We start from the raw sequence: 27,114 nt of genomic DNA, 5'->3' as shown, positions 1-27,114 counted from the left end.
GGGGGCGGGGCTGGTCCGGGGCGCGGCGGCTGGGGCCGTCTCTGCCTTGCCGGGTTGGGGGGGGCGGTGGGTGGGCCTGTTCCCGGGGGCGCGGTGGGACTCGCCGCCGGGGTTGGGGGGGCTCTCGGCCCGCTCGGCCCGGGGGCCCTGCTCCGGCCTTTTCTCGGCTTGGCGGCTTGGGTCGGGGCCTGGGGCCCTGCGCCCTTTGTCCTTCTCTTGTGGGCCCCTCTTGCCTGGGGGGGATTCCTCTCTGCATTCTCCGTCGGGTGCTTTTTGGGCGGGGGCGGGGCTCTCTGGGGTGGTTCGCTGGGGTCTCCCCGGGCCTGGGGGGCTTCTGTCTGCCGGGGTGGCGGTGTCCGGGCGCGGCGGCCTCGGACCCCGGGGTGTCACCACGGGTCCCCCCACAACAGTTCCGGCCACACCCAGTGGACAAGCCACACACACTCACACACACATACACGCACACACACACACACACACACTTTCACTCCTCACGAAAGGTGCTTCTGAAGTTGCTTGTTGTCTGTCATCATTTGCTCAAACTTTAAAAATCATGTTCCTCTTTTGTTGTTGCCTCTTTGTTATTTCATGTTCCTGCTTCACGTTACTGTCTAGATAGAGCTGCTCAGGCTGGTTAAATCTAGGAAATCATCTTACTGTCTAGATAGAGCTACTCAGGCTGGTTAATCTAGAAAATCATCTTAATGTCTAGATAGAGCTGCTCAGGCTGGTTCAATCTAATAACAGTTGGAAAGTATTTGGATGAGTGTGATTATTGCAAATAATATATGTAGCACAACAAGGACATTGTATGTTATCCCCTTCCCCCCTCCCCCCTCCCCCCTCCCCCCTCGACTTTCTTCTCTCTCTTCTCTTCTCTCTCTCTTTGTGCGTTCCCCCCCGGTCGTGTACGGCAGCCATGCCATCTTCTGACGGAGAAGGCAACAGGAGGAGACTCCAGGTCTCTCCCTGTTGCAAGACCAAAAACTGTTCTGACTCCGAAGGCTCTCAATCACATCATATTGTTGGCCCAAGCTGCCGAACAGGACAAGGGCAAAAAGAGAAAAAAAAAAAAAAAAGAAAACTGTTTTATTTTAGATCTGTAATCCTCCATGTTAAAAGTAAGTCCAGGCGAGAGGAAAAAAATAAACGATCGCTGCCGCTGCACTTGGCTTGCTAACTGTCGCTTGTTGTCACTTATTCTGCAGCCGAGGAGTCGCAAGAAGGATCCCTGGGATCACTAGCGCCCTCTACCATGAGGCAGGAGAACTGCGTGCCTCACCCAGTGCGTCTTCGCAGCCGTTTTATGATTGCTCAGCACAAGAAACACGTTACACACATGCAGTTGTTGACAAAATACACTACATTATATACCTCAGTTAACTAAACTATGGAAATTTATAATATAATTCATATAGCAAAAGTGTTTGAACATTTTAATAGCGACATACAGAGAGATAGCAATACGGTCTCATCTAAAACTGGTGAAGTTAAATGGAAAATAACTTTATAGTATAATCACTGGATACATATAACAATTTAATACTTTTTTTTTCTTTTTACATTTTTCTTCTTTCCATGATGGCAGGTGAGGCACTGCCTCACCTGCCATGTCTGCACGTCACTGTTGGAGGTCATTTACCAGCATTGTTGTCTCCTTATAGGAAGGTTATAACCCTGAACGCATCAGAAGCATCTATTATTTCATCCTCCTCAGTCTTTGTTCGTATTAATATATGATTTTAGATGCTCTACCAAATTAACTCATCTGAATTCTAAAGTTACCCACACAATCTGCACACACACACACACCCACACACACACACACACACACCCACACAATCTGCACACACACGCACGTCAAAATCATGTCCAAATATATCCAAACAGAGTCCATTCTATTGTAAAGTCCTCCTCCAGAGCTCTTCAGAGTCAGTAAAGTCCAGGGGACTGTGCTGTGACATGAAGCAGAAACTGGGCTGCAGGGCAGAGTTCCAGCACATAGACCCCTCCCAGACCACCAGTGACTTGCTCATTAACAGCTGAGGCTGGAGGTGGTGGAGTGGACAAACGTGTCTCCAGAACTCAACTCTGCTGAGTGTGTGTGGGGCTCCTCACATGGAAGCAGAGGAGCGCCTGGTCTTTAACGTCCACCAGCTCCGCGATGTGGTCATGGAGTCGTGGACCAGGGTTCCAGTGGAAACCCGAGAAGCTCCGATGAACTCCGGGCTCAAGGGGATCAAGGCAGCGCTAAGAAATACTGGTGGCAACACAAAATATTGACTTTGGGCCAAATGTGGACATTTTCACTGTGGGTGTGTTCACCTTCGTTGCCAGGGTAACGGACAGTAATGGCTGTGTTGAGTTACATTGAGGTGAAAGTAAATTTACACCGTCAGACATGCCTGAACAGAGACAACCTCACATTGTGTCAAAGTGTCATCTGTTCAGTGTAAAAAATATATATAAATATATAGTTTCACTTTCTGAAATTACTGACAAAATATTGAACTTTTTCTCAATATTCTAATTTTTGAGACATCAAGAGGTACTGGAGCCCAACTGTAACTGCATACAACAATAGGTGTATATGGTAATTTATCAGATTTTTACTTAGCATCTTGTACAATCTCTCCTGAAAACATCCACACACAGCTGAAGTTCATCACACACACACACATCACACCACAGGCTAGAAAAAGCGAATGAACTGGAAGCCACTTCAGTAGAAAACAATATTTTTTTTTTAATGCAAATTTATTTACGGAAATGTCTTATCTTACTTCAAATATTGTGTAATTACATAAAATTGCAAACAGCAGTTGAGTGTTTTTTTTTTTCTTCATCCTGAAATAACCAGATGAATCCTTCCAGGTACTCTCTCCTGGCCCTTTTCTTCTTCTGCTGCACTCAACGTCTATTTCAAAATACTTTTGTCAGCATGTAAGTTGCATGGAAATACTACGGTGGAAAACAAACAGTCACATATAGTGGTCGGTATGTACTGGTATATTTAGATAGATCAAGTGCTTCTTAAAAGTTGTATGACCATCTAAAAAAAAAAAAAGAAAAGTGACTTATACAGTAAATGCATATTAGTGCGGGGAAAATAAATAGCTGCATTGCATTTTGATTGAATTTGTCCCACGAGTAGAAATAAAGATATTAGAGATAGTTTGTAGTTTGGATCACAGCAGTCTGAACGTGGTTCATACAGATCCGTGGTACAGGAGGGGAGAATATTGAACACCGGCTTGTTTCGCTGGAATGAAAGAAGAGTCGGAGTTGGAGCGCTGTTCCACCAGCTACAGGTTTAATATCTGCTCAACAACAGTAAAAAACAGAGGCAGAGGCTACCAGACAAAAAGAAGAGTAGGAAATCCAACATCATAAAACAGGCTCTTTAAAATAATTCATTTGTACAGTATTTACACACACGCGCACGCACACGGAGAACATTACAGCTACAAACTGAGGAGGAGCCTGCTGCTGTCAAGTCAGCCTGTCCTGGACGGCTCCGTCCTCCCGTCCTCATTTCAGTTTGCCTAAAGCGCAGACACATCCGGGTGGAGAGGGGGGGGGGGACGATATCCAGAGCCTAAGTGCTGCTTATCTCAGAGGTCAGTGTGGAGTTCAGTCCGGGCGGGAGGGGTGGGGGTGGTGGTGGGCGATTCAAATGTCAGGGGGACATTAAAAAAAAACAAAAAAAACAAAAATCCCCCCCTTCCCCCCCCCCCCAGCAGCAGTAACAACTGTCGTCAAGCTTCTCCGCGCTCCAAGGCTCAGGGGCGTCCAGACAGAGGTATCAAATGTACACATAACACCATTGAACTGATGTTTAACACAGAAAAATCTGCCTCATGTGATCCAGTCACATGACCGAGACGTGGAGGTGAGCGGACCAGGTGTGCCTGCAGGAGAAGGAGAGACGCCACGTGATTGGAGGAGCAGGGCAGTGACATCACCACACCACAGTAACTTCACACATTTTAAATGTGACACGGCAGAAACCTCAGAATTTAATCTTAAGTCAGTTTCTTGGGGGGAAAAAATATTTGTATGGTTCCCTTATTAAATATAAGCGTTGTGAGTGCCGTCATCCAGTACTTAAAAATAAATAATCTCTCAACATGAGGCTCGTAAATCGTTTTTTACCATTTCATCACACTATCGATTTCATTCAATTAAAAATCCTTATCCGCCAACATTAACATGAAACAACAAGGTATTTCTTAAAGGCTCGAGACGATCAGATGACATTTCCACTGTTGACCACTAGATGCTGCTCCTGAGCTGTGAATAGATAAACTCAGTGAAGAACAAAAGTAGAAGATTAGAATTGATTTGCTCATTCTTCCACATTGTGAGTGTTTCATGTCTCCGGGTCCATTTTGACCCAGGTAAAGACGGGTACAACTAATATGATGAAAAGTAATGGATTATTAATCCTAATATATGCTTTACAGCGCAGGGACAAGGCTTTTTTTCAGCTTTTACGACACTCAAGTTTGATGAAATATTGTGTTCTATGTCCCGTTCAGGAAAGTCGTCAGATTTCAGGCTTTGGGTCGGAATAGAAAGAGGAAGCAGAAGGTTTGGGACACTGGTGAAGCTGCTGGCGTCACTCTGGGTGAAACGGTGTTCGTATGAAGAAAATACAAGGAAGGTTTGATTCCTTACCTGTCTCACCTCCGTGCGGGAGGGTACATGGACGGAGCTGATGCCTGTTGACTGGCTACGATGGCAGAGGAGGAGAGACCTGGGGGGGGGGGGGAGAAACGCTTCTTTTATTCTCATTTTCACATCTTGTTTGGATCTACAGGTGATCAAAAGTGTTTGCTGATACATCCTACTTGGTCTCATTCTAAAACTCGTCACTTGTATAACCTCTGTTCATGTCGTGTTAAAGTCTGGTTCCAGCTGGTACACAGGGTGTAATCTAAGGACATTGGGTGGCACACAATCCAACAGGAAACCAACTTCAAGACCCGGCTGAATGTATGTGATGAAGCTGAGTGTGGCCATCAGGAGATGATTTATAATTCAATGCTTTACCAGGCGTCTTTTATGCTGAAGTTTCTTCATTTTTTTTTTTTTTTTTAACATGATTTGTTATTAAAATGTAGAAGATGTCGTTGCACTCGGGGGCGGGAGTGAGTCTCACCTGAGGCGTAGGAGAGGTCATACTGTCCTGACAGTAAGGGGTACCCCAGGTGGTGGTGCGAAGAGAGGATGCGTTGGGAGGGGGAGGATCGCGGCCGGTCGCCTTCCCTCTCTCTGTCCCGGTCCCGCTCGCGGTCTCGATCCCGTTCGTGCGGCGGCTTGTTGTCTTGGATGGAAGGCGACTTGCTCTTGTACTGGCTGGCGTGCTGCTGCAGGAGGTCCAGAGCTTTGGCCTCGCCGGGGGGCTTCACAGTCGGACTGGACCTGGAGGGTTTCTCCCCGTCCTCGCCCGCGGGGACCTTCCCTCCGTACGGGTTAAAGGAGTAACCGGGCGGGAGATACGAGCCTGAAGAGAAACGGTTCAACCATGTTAGAGCGCCATGGTTTGGGCATGAAGCCGGCAAATTTAACAGACGTCGGCTTGAACGGATTCTATTGAACGAGTGCAAATCAGAGGCGTCAAGAGTAAAGTCCAGTTCCACTGTGTTCTCTGACCTCGTCCTGACCATTCGCACGATCATTCTGGAACTACTGAAGGAAGAGATGTGTTTCACCACATGCCCCCTGAGCGTGCGATAACCGATGACGGATAGAGGAATGGAGGAAATGTCACTATTGAGGAAGTTACAACTAGCGACTTCTTTTAAACGCTGGAGAGTGTTTGTCTTTTCATTAATGCCCATGTGGTCTCGCCTGGTTTGAAAGAACATGACAGAGGGGCGTTCAACACCTCCTGCAGTCTTTGCTCCCAATAAAAAAATGTACCAGTAAACAAGAAAAAAAAAACCACAGGAATTACACTGGTGTAGTGTATACTGTCTGAAAGTATCAATATATTGTATGACAAGTATGAATATATTTGATGAGCAGCCACACAGACGGTCTGTTCCTGATCAGACTCACAACAAGGAGAACGTTTCAGCAGTAACATGCTCGATTAGTCGAGATCATGAATACACTTTCAGGTCATGTTCAGAGGTCATAAACAGCCAAAGTGCAAAGCATTATGGGATTGATTCACTGTCAGAATGGTGTGTTGTTCCTTCCTGTGTTTTTCACATTAACTGGTCTCATCTGATTCAGTTCTCACAGCTGCTGTTAGGTTGTCCCGCTTGTGTCCATTTGTGTCCATTTACGTCATGTACCTGAGGAAGACACTCAGTCCTGCTCCCAGTCGTGTGCATACAACCTTTATAGCAACATTTTCACTCACATTCACAACAATGGCGATTGCAACCAACCTTAGGATTGGAGGATATGTTGTTCAGAACAGAAAAGAATACAGAAATGAAGTACTTTCTCAATCCCAGGGGGGAAATACACAACTGATCAGAACCATCGGAGAACCCTGAGCTGCTCCCCAGCAGGAACTACTATGACTTACTTACTATTACTTCCTACTATGACCAGCACTTGCCGCGCTCTCGTCACATCAGAAACACTAAAACTACTGGAGCTGGAGGTTTCTGAACGAGAACATGAATCCACTCATGCTCAGGCTGTGGTGTTGCAGCAGATCCAGTTTAATATCACTATAAATACTACGAGTATTTTAAGATTTCCCCTGGTACAGGCTTCAGCTTTGTGTCTGAGATGTTTCTGTCGGTAACTGAAACAAGGACGTTTCTCGTACCTGGATAATTCTGCATCATGACAGAAGGGATGCCTCTGTAGCCCGGGTGGCCCGACTCGTAGCCCTGGCTGTAGGCGTAAGGGCCGTGCATGTAGGGCATGTAGCCCTGGTGCTGGCCCAGAGACGAGGAGAACTGCATGTGGGGGGGGCGCGACTCCTTCCCTCCCCCTCTGTGCTCCTCCGGCGGCGGCTGCTGGTGCTGCATGCGGCTCTCGGCCATCTCCTTCGCCTCTTCTTTCTGGAGGCTCTCCTTTGGCCGCGGCCTGTCCTCCTTTCCTTTCTTGTCCTGTTCCCGCTCCCTCTCGTCCTTCCACCGGTCCTCCTCCTGTAGTTTGGGGACCTCGGAGTACTTGCTGGGGTAGACGTAGGGCCATAGGCGCGAGTCCGCCTCCTGCGGCAGAAGAAAAGTAGAGTAGAAACCCCACTAAGACCGTACACACATGCACACAGACAAACAGTTGAGATAAACACACAGTTACCCGTCGGTACCACATGGTCGGGTCTACACCTGCTGGCCGACCTGAATCCAGCCCCGGCTTCACCTCCTCCTTCCCATGATGCCCGGCTTCACTCAGCTTGATCTTCAGACCCTCGGGGTGCGAGGTGGTTGGGGCCTTAGCGTCCTCTCCCTTTGCCATGATGACTGACTTGGTCTGCTCTGAGGCTGCTGAGGGCTCTTTAGGCTTGGCTGGGTTCAGCCCTCCCTTTGCCCCCAGGTCGGTGAGGCTGGGGGCTCTGGACAGAGTGGGTGGTACACTCGCTTTCTGCTTCCATTCCTCTTTCCCCACAGACTCTCTCTCTTTGCCCTCCGCCTTCTTGTCGGCCTGCCGCTGCCTCTCTTCATACTGCTGGCGGTATGCAGGGTTGGAGGCCAACAAGTGGGCGTGGTAGGCCTGGTCCGGGGAGTACGAGTAGGGGGGCATGTAGTACTGATTGTAATACAGAGGCTGGGAGTACATATTGGAGCGCTGCTGGATGACTGATGGCTGCTGAGGACCTTGTTCCGCCTTCCTCTCCTCCTGAGGCTCAATCTTCACTTTACACTCCTCGCCCATCTCCAGCTCCTCCTCCTTCTTCACCTTCACCTGCGCTCCCTCTATGTGGGGCGCTGCTGCGGGTGCTACACCGGGGCTGGGGTTGGGGAAGCTGGGGGAGTAGTAAGAGTCATAGTTGGGGTAGTACGGAGATTCCTTACTGGGAGCCTGAGGGGGGAACAATGCCTTTTTCGCTCCTTCTCGTGGTCCCTGGTCAGGCTCCGTCTTGACCTTCACCACCTCGGATTTGCCCTCACCGTCCTCCCCCGCATCAGAAATGTCTGAGTAGGCGGGGCTACTGGTCTTGACCGACGTGTTGTCAGCTCCATTCTGGTTGAGGTGGAGAGGGCCTCCCTCCATCCTGCTGGCCACGCCAATGGATGGGCTTGGTGCATTGTCTGAGAAGCTGTACACTTTGTCTGCTTCTGCTTTAATGCTGGCTAACCTGCTCTGGTGAGCTTCCGTGGAGCCATTGAGCAAAGCGTCTGATAACTCAGAGTAGGGGCTCTTACCCTCTTCTGGCCTCCCCGCCTTGGCAATGGCCTTGGGACTGTCCCCTTCCTTCCCGCCTTCCCTCTTCTTCTTGTCTTTCTTTTTCTTCTCCTTGGCCAGGGTGGGGCTGGAGGCGGGGTCACTGAGTGGAGGGTTTTTGGATTGGATGCTCTTCAGCTGGGGGCTCTTGGGTACAGACTGCACCACTGAGCCCAGTGCCGGGGAGGATACCTGCAGGGAGTGAGGTGAGGGGACTCCGGGCGTGGCGTGGGTCCCGGGACGGGCCGGTTTCAAGCTTTTCTGTGCCAGTTTGTCAGATTTGCCCCCAGACCCCGATTTCTTGGCCTTTCTGTCCTCCATCCCATCATTGCTGGCCTCATCGGTCAGACACGCTCCCTCCTCACCGCCGTCCGTGACCTCGGGGTCAGCCTCCAAGGACTTCTTCTTTCCCTTAGATGCCAACTTGCCCGGTGAGGGAGAGGGGGCATCGAAACCGCGACCCTTGGGCGTAGTGGAGCGGGCGGGGGAGATGGCAGCACCGTTGCAGTAGTTGGGGTCGAGATGGAGGCTGAGTTCATCTCCGTATTCACTGTCCCCGTCCTGGTCCAAACGAACATCGTGGTCATTGTGGGCACGAGCCTGGTGGTACTTAAGTCCATTGATATGCTTGTACTTTTTGTTGCAGTTGGGATGGGGGCAATCGATGAGCACGGGGGAGGGGCAGGTCCGATCCAGCTGTGGAGGGGGATGGGGGTCCGTCTTTCCTCCGGGACCTGGGGCCCCGGTACCGGTTGAATTTGTTCTCATGCGCTTGGAGGCTTTGGTGTCCTCGGAGCTGGAGGTGGGCTCCATGTCGGAGGCAGGCTTGGTCTTCCTCTTGGCTGAGGACGGGCTGGCCTTTACGTCCTCTGTATAGCTGGCCGTCTGGCTGCCTCGTCGGCCTTTGCTGTTGGAGGCTGCGCCTCGCGTCTTGCTGCTGTTGCCACCTTTGTTGTCCGAGGAGTTGCTGTTGTCGTTCAGCGGCGTGTTGCCACTCGGACGCATCCTCTTACCTCGTCCGCGGCCACTCCGCATCTCCACGTCGCTACTGGGAGACTCACAGAACCTGCAAACACAAAAAGGATTTAGAGGCGAGGATCTGTATTTAATTCATTAACAACAAACATAAACAACAACTTAAAGAGCTTGTGACACCATATTCCATGTGGATTTAGTTCTTTTTGCCATCAAATATAACATTGAAAGGCATAATTGCCTTCATCAGATGCCTCCTGGAATGTTGACACATTTACCCTTTTGCGAATTTTGCATTGTTGAAAAAGTAAACCCTCTCTAGGAGGTCAGGGCCCGGAAAGGAATGCGGAAGTGACGTGGTCGGAGGAACGCTTTCTCTTGGTCCCACAGAGAATGCTGCATTTTCATATTGTGTTGGTGCTTTTTTTGCAGGGATTTTCAACACAGAAGGATCTAATCCATAGACATATTGTAGTAGATTTCTACTAGCTTGTGCACGTCTTACACTGTAGACATACTCTAGTAGATCGTCCACTATATCGTGTAGACTGGAGGCTCTACACCAGAGGTCTCGGTCCTCGAGAGCCCCTGTCCTGCAGGGTTTAGCTCCTCCCAGTTGCAACACCTGATTGCAATGAGGGCTCGTTATTGGGCTTTTTCACAACCTTGGTGATGACATCATCATTGGATTCAGGTATGCTGAAGCAGGGAGAGAACTCAAACATGCAGGACAGGGGCCCTCGAGGACCGGGGTTGGAGACCTCTGCTCTACACGTATAGTTCAGGCTCTATTAACATATGTCTACGCGGTAGGCGCGTTGGATCAGACATTCACTACATGGGACAGATTGACGACAAAGTGAATTTATTATTAGTCCCTCATTAGTCCTCCTACAGGAAATTTCTTCACCAAACGGACCGTCTTCAGCAGCCACACATCGCGGCGCTCGAGACGAGGTGATGGAGGCCGGGGGTGTAGCTCAGGGAGTCACGGTGCAGGTTTTTTGGACTGTGGGAGAAAACTGAAATACCGGAAGAACCCCGCACACACACGGAGAGAACATACACACTCCACACAGAAAGGCTCCTGCCGGGATTTCAACCGGGACCTTTTTGTTTGTTTGATTGTAACTGGGACCTTCTGGCTGTGAGGCGAGAGGCTCAATGTGGACTCACTGTGGACTCACTGTGGACTCACTGTGGACTCAGGATATGGTGAATGGAACACGTGGCATCACATCACATCAGCTCTACAGTATTTATTCTGTCGTCTCCCACTGGAACTGATATGGACACATTCACGTTGCCTTGACGATCGTTGTTGGCGTCTCGTCTTCAGATTGTCTCAATCTGTGCCGTAGTTGCTGGGTTGATCGTCAATATACCCCCCAAATCTTCGATCTGACCTCCAATGCTCTCTCATACTCTTCTTCTTTAAAAAACTCTTCATCTATCGTTGAACTGTGTGAAATGTCAGAAAAGATTTCTGTGCGTCGAGCCTGGCTGCCGTAACCGGTTACTCCTGTGACGTCACAGCAGGTTGGACACGGTTGAGAATCGTGACTTGATTTCACTCGTTTTTCATAGTTTTTTACTTCCGGATGACGGCAGTATGACAAAAACGTTTCATAATGAAAATACTTTTATTTTGTATTTCTTTATTTCAAAAACGTTTTGGTGTCATAAGCTCTTTAATCATCAAGTGGAAAAAACAAGAATCAAATATTTAAAGGCCTCTAATACAGTTAAGAGCTGATGAAGTCACGTCTGTGGCGATTCCCCCTCGTACAGGGCTCCACCGTATATCTACTTATATCATACAAGAAGTAAGTGAACCTCTTATTTAGCAACAGTCAAGTTCAGGGTAAAGTTGAAGCGCGCTTTACTATCCCACAAGGGGGACATCTTGTGCAGCAGGTTCAGGTTTGGTTCAAAACCTTCTACTTTGGTCCTACAGAGCAGAAGATAACAGGATAATTGAGAAGAAGCTTTCAGCTTGTGATGCAAGAACCAGAACCTGCACAGAATCTATATCTATTACATTTGATAAGAGTAAATTGGCCACTTAAAAATCAAAGATTACCACCACTTTTTAAAGCTGGCTGCCAATTAGACACATCCAACAATAAGACGTTGATCAAAATATTATTTCATGGTTTGGATAGATTGACAGGGGGTGCAGCCAATCTGAGCTTACGAGCAGCACAGAGCCGTGTGAACTGGAGACGAGGCGAGCAGGACATAGAATCACCAACAGACACACGGAGAACATTGAAACGCCACACGGAAAAGCCTTAGCGTCTTGTTATTGAGTGAAACGACAAAGGCTCCTGAATCAAAAACACACATGTTGTAGGTTTTGCTCTATGTGTGGTGCAGATAGCCTCCGTCGGTGTGTGTGGGGGGTCTTTATTTACCTTGGTGGGGCCCAGTCATGTCTTGTACAGTCCAGCAGAGTTCCCACGTACGTCTTGTTCCTCCAGGTGACGTTCACGACCAGCATCCCTGCAGAAACATACGGCGGAGGATGTTGTGACCTTTACGTTGCTGAAATCCCATGTTTATAGTGTGGATTTAGCTTTGGAGGTGGAGGTGGAGGAGGAGGAGGAGAAGACGAAGGAGAAGAAGAAGAACGAGTGTGCCAACAACTGCGCGGCCGTGTGAGTTTAGTGAAAAGTGAAGTCAACCTCAGATTTCCACCAGCATATCCATCCATCTTTGAAAGCGTTTCAGAATTGTACCTCAAAAAGACTTGCAAAATAAAGTGTGTGCTATTTTAAGCTCTCAGATTTTCAGTCATCAATAAATATGAGCATATATTAACATTTATAAACCTGGACATGTTTGCAATATTCAACACATTCCTGTTTGTCACTTCTTTTCTAATTTACCATTTTCCATTCTCGGTTTTTTAAATGCACACAGAGTTAATAATCAGGGACTCGCTGCTTGTTGTCTTTATCACTGCATCTCAACATCTCATAGAAACATGCGAGAACAAACCAGCACCAACTTCATGCCAGCAGGTTTGGCGATGGGCGATTTAAAAAAGGGCCCCGAGTCGCAGACTTCAAACAACACAGATCGGTTTCATTTCACGTCAGTCGCTTATGGTGTTGATCAGTAACTGGTGAAACGTTGCGCAAAGCCCGCCTCCTCGGGGCGCTTTTCAAAGCACTCAAACTGCTCTCACACACGTTGTGGAGAGAAAATCAAGAAATCCTCTCTTTTATTGAAGATTATCTATAGAAAATGAAGCACATATAGTTCAGGTCCCATTATTAGTCTGATTTCATAAATATATTGGACATTATTATAGTTGATAAATTGATTTTTATTTTATTCTAACTTTTGGGTCGGAGGGGGTTCGGCGCCCTGGCGCCCTCTATTGGCCAGCCGCCACTGATCAATAGTATCAAACGCAGCACTGAGATCTAACAGGACAGAACAGGCCCCGTTTATGAAAGAAATAATTGGGAAAACATGTGCTGGTGTGTCCCCGTCTGTTACGTCCACAGAGTGGCTGTTGTTCTCACCGTCCTCGGTCTCCTGCCACACAATGCCCTCCAGGTTGACACTGGTGCCTGGCTCGCAGGGCCCCAGACACTCCGGCTCGGTCGACAACACAGCGTCGGCCGTGTTGACGGCCACTGAGCGCGTGCGGACCATGATTTGCTCACAGGGGGATGAGATGTCACTGTTGTTGAGGATGGGGCCGAGGAGGTGGAGAGGAGGAGGCGCGGGGGTGGAGACTGGAGAGTCCATCTGAGGGAAGGAGCAGAGGAGAACGGTCATTTTCAAACTATCAGCAGAAACACACAGGACCGTGTGTCGGTCCATAGAAACAAGCCCAAGTTCAGAAACTTGTGAGAGACAGGACAACAGCAGAGAAACCGTTACTGTGAAAATGACGAAGGGGAATCATGGACTAAAAGCACAGAAGGTTCTGGAAGAGCAGCTGCTGGACCAGGAAACACATCTGGACCTCACTGCAGCTTTAATCAGTTCAGAAGAACAAAGCATCATGAGTTTAAACATATCTGGGTATCTTTGGCTGTACCATATTAGTATTATATCACAACCATATATTTCTGACACGATATGAGAGCAGCAATTTGTTTGTTTCACAAAACTCCAAATAATACAGGGCGCAGCCAGCAGCTGTGGGTACGGTGACTTCTCGGCTCCGCCACCGTATTAACAGATGTTTGATATGCTGGCCATATCACAGTGTTAGTTCAACCATGGATAAGGAGTGACAGAAACCAGAGACATCGGAGAACTTTGTTGAAATCATTGTATCGGTGATCACTGATCCATCCACCTTCCACACTGCTGTGATTCCGCATGATGACGAAGTTGATCCCAGCAATGGGTTCCGGAAGGACAGACCTTCCACAGGTCACCATTGCATCACAGATACAGAGACCAACATGCACACACTCATTCATAGCTCCAGGCAATATAGAGTCAGTAATTAGCCTCAAAGAAATGCATTCAAATTGTGGATGGAACTGGGGTATCTGGGCGCACGCACACCTTAAAAACACCAATCAATTACAAGACATTTGCTAAAGTCACCAGACTAAATTAAGAGTTGAAGGTGGTGACAATAAAGGCACGCATCTCTATAAAAGTTCCATGTTTCCTTGAGATCAAGCTTTGTCCTTCGCCCGTATTCTGTTTGCATCGAGCATGAAGTTGGGCAAAGGTGTGCATCAGCATCACGAAGTCAGAGCTCGCACGTTAAAATCTTATATTGAAAAAGTTCACAATGTAAAAAGTCTGGAACGAACTCACCAACCTATATGTGAGAAATCTGTTTGGTTATTTACGTCAGCTCAGCCACAATTCGTGTGGGGAAAAAAGTATGAATGCAGAGTTGTTGAAGATTTGAGCTTTTCACTTGGGAGTTTTGTCTTGAGATTGAAATATTGCAGCAAAGTGCTTGTTCAGAATGTTTGACTTCTCTTAAAGCTTCTCCCTGAACTGTGCATCTGCCTCAACTTCTGATGAAATGATCAAAGGAGAATTTTCTTCTTCTCCTTTCTGATCATCCGTATCGAGGTGGCCGAGGCACATGATGCTCTTTGCCTGTCAGTGTGCGGCTCTTCGTTCCATCAACCGGGGTATAGCCGGTCAAAAAAAAAAAAAAAGGTGTCTCGGCCGGGAATGGAACCCCAGATCTCTGCATCATCGGTGAGAAAACTATCACAGTGATGATAAGGATTCTCAAAAGGCAGTTATGACTGTCTAGAGTTGGCAGGTTCCCGGGCTATAAGGGATTACCATCACCAATTAAAAATCACTGATGTCCACACCGTTTACTCACCGTTTACTCATACAAACAGAATAATTATGCATTAATAATGCATTTGTTTTTATAAAGCGCTTTTCTAGACACTCAGGGACGCTTTACATTGCATTATTGATTCACTCCATACTCGGTGGAGGTGAGCTACGTATGCAGCCACAGCTGCCCTGGGGCAGACTGACGGGAGGCGAGGCTGCCAAACTGCACCATCGGCTGCTCCGACCACCACCAACCACTCACTCTCACTCACACAGGCAGTGTGTACATAAGTCTCCCGTTACAAAATAAGTCATCACGTTAGAAGGTGAAGTGTTACACCATATAACACAATTCTAATAGTTACAATGATGTCTTATTATATGACGTGTCCGTCACACAAAGAAATAATCTAACTTTAGTTTATGAAAAGAGACGGAGCCTCTCCTCTCTCTTATTCACAGTGTGTGAATTGACCCGATATGACGCCTCCACAGAGCCAAATTATACAACAGTACTTTCTACAGCGCAAAGACGGGAAACATTTGATTAATCAGTTGATAAATCAGCAGTGGCGGTGCGCACGTCAGGAGTGTGTACATACAGTCGCGTGTAGCAGAAACTCTGCTCCATTCAAGAGACTCTGGCTTTTCAGCTATTTGCCTGTAGGCCTGTAACAAGTTGTCGGTTGATCGTAATGTGAATCTGCTCCGATTGTCCAAATTCAGCTTTTGGTTCAGTTAACTGTCCTGCTGCCAACTCTGTGAAAATGTCCGGCAAAGTCACGGCTTCGTCCGGAGCCGCACTTCGTTTTCAGCCTTCGAACTGCGTTGGTAAAAGTTTATTCTCTCCGTCCTGAATCGTCTCTGAGAGCAGCAGCAGCGTGACTGTCCGCTGTTTGAATTTCAAGAAAATAAGTTGACTGGAGGGATTTAGATTTAAGTTTCCACACGGCGGTTATGGTGTGGATGCTCAGGAACGTATATGGTGTCGTGTTAACGGATGGAAACCTGAAGCTGTCTGTGATTCTCTCACAGCTGATATGCAGGACTGTACTTCCATCCAGGCAGCTCGTACTGGACATCTCGGCTCTTTTTTGAGACCAACTGACTAACAGCACATCCTGCCATCTCGTCGTCAGTTTCACTTTTCACTTCTGACGACGTCGCATCCAAATCTATAAACATTCCCCAAAACAAGCGTTAAGGTAAACATATTAGCCTACTAATCGTTTTAACTGCAGTAAATTGAAAACTCAACCACACATACATAGGTGCTCCTGGAAGTTCTGAGGTCCGTTTTAGGTTATTATGGGTTTATTTGGCAACCTGGAGGACTATAATAGACAGTTGCGACATCAATGCATCTATTGTTCTTTGCAGCCCAGCTGTCACAGACTGCATCAGGTGGAACTCTTTGGCATCAACGAGAAATGTTGCTTGAACACAAAACAGGTCCTGAAAGAATCGTACACCACATCCCACGCAATTTGTGATCTAAAAAAAATAAACTTTGCGGGAGAATGTGCATACCAGTACGCCAACTTTGGACCTTTGGACATTTTGGACATGGGGGAAACTGATGGCGCAGATGTTGAGGTGGAGAATTGAAGCCAGATTCATCTTATACAGTTAATGTCATATCAGACTTGACAGCACTAATATATATATATATATATATATACACACACACACACACACACACATATATACTGTAACTGCATTGGTGCATGTTAAGCTGTATCTTTTACATAATAAAAAGTTATTTTATGCTGTTCATTGATGTTAACAGGGTTCATGGAAAACAGTATACACCTCCGCAAATTAGGGCACAGGCTAAAAACCTCTGAATACTCCTAAAAGAACAGGAAGAAAGTTCTGTAGCTGACACCAGCCAGCAGCAGAAAAAAAATTTTCTTCAGGACATTTCATGATCCGAGCTGGGTGAACCCGCAGGCAACGGCCCCTCACAGCAGGTATTTCAACTTCTCAACTGCACAGCTTATTTCTCACTTCAAATGTTTTCAGAGGAAGTTTGTGTCCGAGCCACCATGTTGGTCCAGTTTTTTTACTGCAGCTTTTAACGGCACGAGCCGACAGCTCGGAGTGATGCATTCAGGTACATCATGAAAGTTCGATTCGCGGGACATGCTGCATACCAAGGAGCTTCGGGGCTCACGCAGTAGCGAGGCTACACGCTAAACATGATTAAAATGTGACTTATACAGTCATTAGCGCGCTGGAACGCGTTTGTGCAGCAGACGGCCGGGCGTAAATAGATAACACATACAGTCCTGTCACAGACTTGGTGGAACAGACTGACCACGGGCAGTAGTTTTGCTGCTAACGCCAATTTATTTAGCAGCAGCTCCATTTCACTGCACACTTTAATGCAGCGAGCCTCCAGACGTCATTTGGACGGTCAATCTTCGAAAAAGACGGCTGAAAAAATAGCGCACACCTTGCAGAAAGCCGTCTAACTTATGTGTACCTTAGAACCCCGGACGAGTGACCCGGTAAGAGCAGGTAAATATTCGAGCACGGAGGTTTTAACTGTTAACACCTTAATGAGGGACGGCCAACCGCAGCTCGGTGCTGCTGTGAAGTTTAGTTCTGTCAAACATGAGGCCCGCGGACCAAAACCGCCGCTAAAAGCTCCAATGAGCCCCAGAAACCACCAAGCAAGGTGGTTCTATAGGATTTATATTTTCTACATTTCACTGTATTTTGCAGCAGAATGTTTCATCAAAATTAAACTTTATGTTGAGATTGTTGTCATTTTTAGAACTAATTGTGTGATCTTGCAAACTACATCCGGTACACTGTGGCCACCACAAAGAAACACTTTCAAGGGTAAATTCAACAGTTATTAAAGCATTATTTTACCAGTCCAGCAGCTCAAGATGAAACTGGACCGTATGTGGCTTCTGAAGTAAAATTTTATTTTGTATACCTCTTTGTTGATATTATATTCATGTATAGATCGTTTGCACTGACGTCACGAATTTCCCATAACCCTCTCTGGTTCGCTACTGTCCGCCATATTTTATTTACAACACACTGGTAACTTAAGGAAGGCGCAAAATGGGAGTTACGTGCGCAGTTGTCGGGTGTTCTAACAACTCTGCTCGCAACAATGATTCGTTTCATATAGTGTTGGTGCTTTTTTTTAAAGTGATTTTCAACACAGAATGATCTAATACATAGACATACAGTAGTAGACATCTACTCGATTGAGTATGTCTACACAGTAGACATACTCTAATAGATTGTTTACTATATGGTGTAGACTGGCGGCTCTACACATATAGTCTAGGCTCTACGAGCATATGTCTACGTTGTCGGCTCGTTGGAGCAGACATTCACTACACGGGACAGATTGACGGCAGAGTTCATTTATTAAAAGTTCCTCATTAGACCTCCGACGGGAAATTTCTTCACTAAATGGACCTTCTTCAGTAGCCACACAGCGTAGTGCTCTGGGGAGGTGGTGGAGGCCTGGGGGTGTAGCTCAGGGAGTCACGGTGCAGATTGTCTTGACTATCAGAGTAAACTGGTGTACCGGAGGAGAACCAGCACACACGGAGAGAGAACATGAAAACTCCACAAAGGAAGGCTCCTGCCGGGATTTGCACTCGGACCCTTTTATTTTTAACTGGGACCTTCTGGCTGTGAGGCGAGAGGCTGTGGACTAATTTACACGGACATCGTGCCTACGTCGTTCTCAAAGTTTAACAAATTGCTGTAGGGGTCAACCCCACCGCACTCCTCTATCTTACCGCGATACCTGGCTTTATCTGGAATGTTCAATCCTTGATAAATTTGGGGGGAAAAAAATCACATGAATCCGATACAAAGATATGTTCTTATGCAGCTGTATACATAAAAGATGGTGGACCCAAGCGAATCGGAGAGGATCATGGGAAATCTGACGTCAGTTGCAAACGATCTATATATAGTATTCGTCTTTATATTGGGTCAGTTATGTGCTTTTAAGTAAGTACGTATGTTCCTTCCATAACATATTATTTGGTGTTTGGTTTGTTCAGTATCAACTAGTCCTGCAATTTATCTCATCACAATGTAGTATTCAGTAGTACACAATGTAGTATTTAGTAGTCCACAATGTAGTATTTAGTAGTCCACAATGCATTAGAATGCACCACTTTAACGGAGCTGTTTTCAAGTAGAAGGAGGTGAAGAAGAGGACAGAAAAAAAAAATTGAATCCGTAGAATAACAACAATGTATGTAATTCAGAGAATAAAAGCAGTCAGATTTTTTTTTTTTTTTGAAAGAGAAGAAGCAAAGTATAGTGCATGGAGACAAGAGACAAGAAGGAACCACCATGCAGCATAAAAAGATGCACATAAGAGAGGAGGACAAAGAGACGACAAAACTAGAGTAATGTATAGAGGTCAGAGAATGCAGAGAAGAAAGAAACACCATTTTGCTGTATCCTGGTAAATTCTGATAATGTTAATATGATGTGTTAATATCATGTCCTGCATAACCTTCCAAGCTCACAGATGTGTTGTCGCTTTAATCTCTGTTAATAGATGGAAAGAAGTGAAGCAGAGGAGACAAGACAGGGAAAGACTAGAGCATGGAGAGAAGAGGAGACTAGAAAGACTAGAGCATGGAGAGAAGAGGAGACTGGAAAAACTAGAGCATGGAGAGAAGATGGAGACTAGAAAGACTAGAGCATGGAGAGAAGATGGAGATGAGAAAGACTAGAGCATGGAGAGAAGAAGAGACTAGAAAGACTAGAGCATGGAGAGAAGAGGAGACTAGAAAGACTAGAGCATGGAGAGAAGATGGAGACGAGAAAGACTAGAGCATGGAGAGAAGAGGAGACGAGAAAGACTAGAGCATGGAGAGAAGAGGAGACTGGAAAAACTAGAGCATGGAGAGAAGATGGAGACTAGAAAGACTAGAGCATGGAGAGAAGATGGAGATGAGAAAGACTAGAGCATGGAGCGAAGAAGAGACTAGAAAGACTAGAGCATGGAGAGAAGAGGAGACGAGAAAGACTAGAGCATGGAGAGAAGAGGAGACTGGAAAGACTAGAGCATGGAGAGAAGAGGAGACTAGAAAGACTAGAGCATGGAGAGAAGAGGAGACGAGAAAGACTAGAGCATGGAGAGAAGAGGAGACTGGAAAAACTAGAGCGTGGAGAGAAGATGGAGACTAGAAAGACTAGAGCATGGAGAGAAGATGGAGATGAGAAAGACAAGAGCATGGAGAGAAGAAGAGACTAGAAAGACTAGAGCATGGAGAGAAGAGGAGACTAGAAAGACTAGAGCATGGAGAGAAGATGGAGATGAGAAATACTAGAGCATGGAGAGAAGAGGAGACTGGAAAGACTAGAGCATGGAGAGAAGAGGAGACGAGAATGACTAGAGCATGGAGAGGAGACTGGAAAGACTAGAGCATGGAGAGAAGAGGAGACAAGAAAGACTAGAGCATGGAGAGAAGAGGAGACTGGAAAGACTAGAGCATGGAGAGAAGAGGAGACGAGAAAGACTAGAGCATGGAGAGAAGAGGAGACTGGAAAGACTAGAGCATGGAGAGAAGAGGAGACTGGAAAGACTAGAGCATGGAGAGAAGAGGAGACGAGAAAGACTAGAGCATGGAGAGAAGAGGAGACGAGAAAGACTAGAGCATGGAGAGAAGAGGAGACTGGAAAAACTAGAGCGTGGAGAGAAGATGGAGACTAGAAAGACTAGAGCATGGAGAGAAGATGGAGATGAGAAAGACAAGAGCATGGAGAGAAGAAGAGACTAGAAAGACTAGAGCATGGAGAGAAGAGGAGACTAGAAAGACTAGAGCATGGAGAGAAGATGGAGATGAGAAATACTAGAGCATGGAGAGAAGAGGAGACTGGAAAGACTAGAGCATGGAGAGAAGAGGAGACGAGAATGACTAGAGCATGGAGAGGAGACTGGAAAGACTAGAGCATGGAGAGAAGAGGAGACAAGAAAGACTAGAGCATGGAGAGAAGAGGAGACTGGAAAGACTAGAGCATGGAGAGAAGAGGAGACGAGAAAGACTAGAGCATGGAGAGAAGAGGAGACTGGAAAGACTAGAGCATGGAGAGAAGAGGAGACTGGAAAGACTAGAGCATGGAGAGAAGAGGAGACGAGAAAGACTAGAGCATGGAGAGAAGAGGAGACTGGAAAGACTAGAGCATGGAGAGAAGAGGAGACTGGAAAGACTAGAGCATGGAGAGAAGAGGAGACGAGAAAGACTAGAGCATGGAGAGAAGATGGAGATGAGAAAGACTAGAGCATGGAGAGAAGATGGAGATGAGAAAGACTAGAGCATGGAGAGAAGAGGAGACGAGAAAGACTAGAGCATGGAGAGAAGAGGAGACTGGAAAGACTAGAGCATGGAGAGACGAGGAGACGAGAAAGACTAGAGCATGGAGAGAAGAGGGAGCCACTGATACAGCAGAGAAAGGAGAAGAAGGAAGTGTTCTGTTGACATCCCCCAAATGTCAAATTTCTGATCCCCTGTCAGTAGAGTGTCCCCCTCCCCCCTCCCCCGCCTCCCCTCAGGAAAACCTCAAGTCACCGTTGCTATGTAAATGACCCTGTGTCAGATTTCTCAGTGGGGCTCCAGTGTGGGCCTGCAGCTCTCTGCAGGACCTGTGTGTCTGAATTTTGATGTGTTGTGTGTGAGAGGGGGCTGCACAGACATGCCCTTTGACGAATAATCACAATTTTCACTGTGAGTCATCCTCAACATATTTTACACCCACACGTTTAAGGTTATTACAGTCAAGTAGTTAATAACACATAAAAATGTTTAAAACAACCAGTCAAAAAAAATTTGCTATTGCCAGCATGAGGCACTATGTCTGTTTTTGGACATTGGCATATGGATTTAATGAGGGGAGGTCTTTCATCAAGCATGTAAAGTTTTAGGGTTATTGCAGTATGTACAGCAGAGTTACCATGAAACTTCCTGTTTCATGGCAAACCATCGGACTTTCGTCAGGCTGCCATGGCCATGCCCTTTTTGCAAAGAACTTTGAGACCCGTTTCATTGGACAGGACGGTTGTATATACAGGCCAAATTCTAGGTCTCCTGGACCGCCCCTGTCGGTGGAGTTCAACACGAGAATTTCACAGTTAACGTCAAGGAGCACTTCCTGTTGGGTTTAGAGTTCAGGTGTTATGACTTTTTTGTGTGTGCTGATGTGCTTCATATCTCGACCAATCTCAATGATGATATCACAAAGTTTGGGGCCATGGAATATATGATTCCTTAAACGTTCTCTTGCCTATAGGTGGTGCTATGACTGTGAAGGGACATTAGCATATGGACGCACTGCGATGACACGGGAAGTTACAGGCAGATTACAACATGTAGAGCAGAGTTACACATCACTTCCTGTTTCATGGCGAACCATCAGACATCCGTTGGCGTGCCATGGCCACGCCCTTTATGGTTGCATTTTGACATGTTTTCATCAGGAAGGCCTGTTGTATATGCTGGCCAAATTTGAGGTCTCTAGGACTTACCTCCTAGGACAGGGATCGGCAACCTTCAACACCCAATCAGCCATTTGGACCCGTTTCCCACTGAACCCCAACACATGTTCAAGAGGTGTGAATACTTTTACAAGCCACTGTAATAATCAGTTTCTCCATCTATATCTTTTATTCTGTTGCGTGCATCCACACGTGTCCTGTCATTGTCGTCTTAGTGTCTCTGGCGTCTGTCTTTGTCTCTGTCCAGTGTCTTGTCTCTCTGTTTGCGACGGTCCCTGTGATGGCGTTTGTGATCCGAGTGGCCTCCATGTCTCCTGTGATCCCTGGGAGGTAATCTGCTACGGTCCCGGCTTCTGTGTTGGGTCTCGTGACTACTGTTGCGATTACTACTGTCCTACATTTTAACAACACTCTCTGTGGTGGCTGCGCCACGTACTGCAGTGGGACAAAGGCTCAGCAGAGGGACGAAAGAAACGCATTTGGCTCCGGAGCCGCGGGCCGCCGACCCCCTGACCTAGAAGGATTGTGTTTCACGCATGACGCAAAATGGCGGACTTCCTGTTGAGTATGGGTGTCGGCGACATTTCTGTGTGATTTGACGTGGTGCATATGTCGACCAAAATTTCTTGGAAACAGGTGAAACGTGTTAAACGTGCTGCCTGTACAAGACCTTACAAATGTGAGGAAAGCTGTTGTTCGTTGCTCTGGAGCATGCAGTCACAGGAATTGGGCTGTGCGCGGTGGACCAGAGGGATCCACGCAGGCCCTCGTGCAGTGGGGTGGATGACAATACTTGTGTCACATGGACCAACGTGTACCCTGCTGACGCAGAAAGTATGAATTGTCATTAAAAATATGTTTGTTCTTTCAAATGACAGGGCTCTTTCTTTCGCCCCGGGCCTACGCCAGCTGTGACTGGATCGTGTTTGTTCAGTTTTCTTAATGTTTACTGACATATTTAATGCCATTTATATTTACCCATCTTCTTTCTTACTCATGAATATCAGGGAAATCAGAGCCTAAGTGATGTCACATGTCCTGAAAATATCACCTTTTTATTGAAAGGATTCCATCAGATATTGAAGAATTAGGAAAAGTATGCAGTTATTGCATTCATTCCATTTAAAATAAAAATAGTTCATTTTGTGATATTAAGACGCTTATTTGTGGGTTTTTTGCACTACTCAAACACTACATTCACTCTCCCTCCAATGAGCTCTGAGAGTGAGATCCCTGGCCTGAATGATTCTTTTGCTCATCTTGCCCAACTTTTTAGTTTGTTGTCTGATAAGCATCAACATGAGGTGTATTTATTTGGTATGAGAAACAAAGTGAGGTAAGCAACATTTTCATATTCAGTTTTAAAAGGTAAATCTCAATATCCAAACGAGGGAAACACCAATCCACATTTTTTCACTTGCGATCCGATCCCAATGCCTGAATTTGGATATCTGCAGACACCGACACTATTCCAATACCAGAGCTCTTAATCCCTGGAGAAATTCTTTCGCAACGCAGCTCAAACAATTGGGACTATTTCCACAGAGTTTTGCGTGGGGTAGGACGCAGCTTCATGGAGGCGTGAATCGCCTGCTACAGTGTGGAGGAGCTGCTTTTCGTTGTTTTGATGCAGCGGTCAGCGCTGTTCTCCTCGACAAGCTGGCGTTTTGAAACGGTGACTGCAGAGCGGGCGCGTCGCTGTACAACGGCTTTGCAAACCAAACATTGCACGTTGCTTTTCGGTGTTTTGAGCGTAAAATATGTCCAAACTGTGAACATGTTGTCCTGAAAACTTGGAAAGCCACAGTGCTGCTTCCCTGGCCTCCACGCTGGCTGCAACCCGTGGAATGGATTTCCTAACTCTTTACTCCTCGTCTCATTGAGACCCGCCTCCCTTTAGGAAATCCAGTCCACAGTTTGCAGCCAGCGAGCAGAGCAGCGGCAGGGAAACACTTGTGGAGTCATTTCAGTAACAGTAAAGCAGACGAGGCTTCATGGATCAGAAATCTCCGCAGGCTGGATCGGAAATTTCTGATCAATGATTTACGTTGGTATCGGAACCCGATACCGATACTGGATCGGATCAGCCCCATCCCTAATTTATGCCTCTTTTCAGCAATCAAATCAATTTCAAACCAGCTCCATGTTGCTTTCACATCATTACCCTGCTGAGCTTTTTTTCACCGTTTCATCAGCAGAGGTTAGGGTCGGCTGAGGAAGTTGGATCAAAACAAAAACTGTTAAAATACATATGAAAGTGATGCTCATCACACTGGAGCACTACAAGTGCGTCCTCACTCAAAGAAAAATCAAAAACTCATCAACTCCAGACAAATCTGATCTCAAATCTATAGGTTCAGGTCAATGATCTTCTCACGTACCTTTTCCCCGCTGACAACTTTGTTCAGGTTTCGACAGTCGGAGCTGTTCACCTCCTCCAGCTCTGTTGTCATGGTTACAGCCTGGCTAATTCCTGTCGAGTCAAGTGCCATATTCCCAAGCTGCTCCATTGAGGTTAAATCCGGGTTTTGCTGGCCCTCAAACGGGCTGCTGCGAGGGGCCCCTGAAGGCAGGATTGGAGCCCCAGTCTCTTTCTCATTGTTCACTGCTCCTGGGGCCACAATCTCAATTTTATCCTTTTTCGATTTCCCAGAAATCCCGTCTTTGTCCTTTTTTACTGGCGGGAGTATTCGGGAAGGTTTACTAGACTTGTCCGTCCCCTTCATTGGGGTTGAGTTGGGGTTCTGTGGGGGCAGGTCCACAGGGGGCCGACACTGAACCTCCTTTTTAGATCCATCTGAGACGAGGGCCTTAACACTCTCCTTAGAGTTTTTACTTCGCTTGGATTTGGATTTGCTCTCTTTGCCCTGTGCGGTGGCTACAGGACTAACAAACTTGATGTTGTCAGGTAAAGCAGCCACAGCGCTGGGAGGCGCAGCCATCGTTCCTCCCTCCTTGCAGCTTGACATCTCGAGTTTGTCCTTCTCTAAGTCGGCGTCTAGGTCAATGATCAGATTGCCAACACCTATATCCCACTCATCACCGCTGTCATACGTGTCCACCGCGTTGGAGTCCACACCTTTCCCGCCTGCAGGGCCGCTGCTGAGGGACATCTTAGTAGGAGCGTCCCGGAGCGCCGCAGGAGGGCCACAGGAGGGCCGTGCTCCTCCCTGCCGCAGGACGCCTCCTCAGGGCTGGACCCCACCTGTCCTCCCTGCTCCCCACATCGCCACCTGTACAGAGAACAAACTCAGAATTAGAACAAAACAACGGTAACTGCCAACAGTTTTGTGAAAGAGCAGCCGGTGCCATAAAAAAAACCATTTGCTGACAGAGCGACAAGCCATATCTATGATTTTATTAACAGAAGAAATAAAACCACACAACACCCTTCCTCGCAGAAGGGAAATGTGGCAAACTGTCTCGCTGGTGGACAAAACCCAGATCACCCCTTCGCCACGTGGAGAACGTAACCTGCAACCTGCTGGGACCTGGTCTGATGCTCCGACAACTACATCACCGCACCAAGAGAAGATGGCTACTGCCAAAAGTGGAATTGAGACTGGGGCTGCATGATCTGAGTTAAACATGCCTTACAGAAATATAAATGCTACTGGCTCCATCCACAAATTAAGTTTAAGACCTTTTTAAGACCTTTTTAAGACTACTTTTAACAAAATGTAATGCCCATTTCAAAGCATATTTGATAGTCAGCGCAAATTGGTTCCCAATGTTCACTAATGGTACTTTCTTTGCAGCGGGGACATTTCCCAGACAAATCTAAACACAATGTACAGCATAGCCACAAAACTTTAGTGCTGCCCCTATCGCATCATTTTGTAACAAATAATCTTTCAACTAGTGTTTGACTAATAAAAAAAGGAAAATCAAATGGTTGTTATTTATTTGTGTTCATTTCATTTTGAATAAAACTCTGAGGCCAAAACGACCTGTACCGTGACAAATGTAAACAAATTAAGTATAACCAAAACCAAATAAATAAAAAGCAAAAAAAAAAAAACTCAAACAACTTAAGATTACAAATATTTACATACACCCACATATATGTACATATAAAACTCAATATAACATATCAACACAATTAACCGTTTTCTTAAAACATTCCTGCTGAACAGTCTAAGTAACCTGCTTATCATCCAAAGACAGTCTTCGTTCTTCTCAAGACTTAATAAAAAAGTACAGACTATCTCACAGTTTCATTAATAATCATGTACTTATGTTCAGTGGTGTATTGAACCTGGAGAAGTGGATACACACTCAATTTTGGCCTTTAAAACCAACCCAGAAACCCTATTTTTTAGAAACAGTCACATGTAAGACTACTTTATTTAGTGAAATCCACCAATAATATTTGCACGTTGTCATACAATCTCGGGATAATTTACTACTTCGTACTACACCGCCCTCTTAGAGCCAACAACCCAAAACGGAACAACGACCCAAATTGTTATCAAATATAATGTAATAAAACCTGAAATGTAATAACTGGCTGATAATGTAACTAAAGTGCTGAGCCCGAAATGTAATTGAAAAAAAAAAAAAAAAAGTAACAAAACCCAAAAACAACTCAAAAATGTAATAAGACGCTGAGCCAAAAACGTAAAAACTTTTAATATTACTTTATGGGGCAGACAAAAATATTTTTCACCTAAAACTGTAATAATTTCCTTACATCATAAAGTGAGTCAATAATTGATGTTTTAGACTTGAACTTGAACTGCTTGACTTGGAATAACACTGAAATAATGAGTTCTAAAGGTTTGGACTATTTGTTTATTCTTTAGCAATAGTGAGGAACGGAAAACCATTCACAGACGGGGAGTACGCCAAAACACTCATGCTTGATGTGGCCACGGAACTTTTTTGACAACTTCTCGGATAAAGACAAGATCATTAAGCGAATAAGAGATATGCCTCTGTCGGCAAGAAGGGTTCATGGTCGTACCACCGTGATGGCAAATCAAGTGGAG

At 46.2% G+C, this 27,114-nt stretch overlaps 1 protein-coding gene across 2 annotated transcripts in view; it reads right to left on the bottom strand.

Annotated features, from left to right (window-relative positions):
• Window positions 1-2,748: 2,748 nt before the first annotated feature.
• Window positions 2,749-27,114, bottom strand: part of znf609a (zinc finger protein 609a) — a 47,077-nt gene continuing 22,711 nt past the window's right edge. The window contains exons 2-9 of one of the 2 annotated variants that reach the window (XM_080474934.1): window positions 24,505-25,356; window positions 12,873-13,101; window positions 11,754-11,841; window positions 7,276-9,427; window positions 6,797-7,187; window positions 5,165-5,509; window positions 4,681-4,759; window positions 2,749-3,911 (exon numbers count right to left, since the gene is read on the bottom strand). In XM_080474934.1, coding sequence (XP_080331060.1) covers window positions 4,686-4,759; window positions 5,165-5,509; window positions 6,797-7,187; window positions 7,276-9,427; window positions 11,754-11,841; window positions 12,873-13,101; window positions 24,505-25,236 — 4,011 coding nt within the window. In that variant the 5' untranslated portion in view covers window positions 25,237-25,356 and the 3' untranslated portion in view covers window positions 2,749-3,911; window positions 4,681-4,685. Of the gene's footprint in view, window positions 3,912-4,680; window positions 4,760-5,164; window positions 5,510-6,796; window positions 7,188-7,269; window positions 9,428-11,753; window positions 11,842-12,872; window positions 13,102-24,504; window positions 25,357-27,114 lie in introns of both variants that reach the window. The other variant, XM_080474933.1, reaches the window with a different exon arrangement.

The sequence above is a fragment of the Lipophrys pholis genome (genome assembly GCF_963383615.2).
Source record: "Lipophrys pholis genome assembly, chromosome: 11".
Classification (NCBI taxonomy): Eukaryota; Metazoa; Chordata; class Actinopteri; order Blenniiformes; family Blenniidae; genus Lipophrys; species Lipophrys pholis.
Note: the sequence above shows the minus strand (reverse complement) of the source record. Positions and strands in the feature narration are given on the sequence as shown.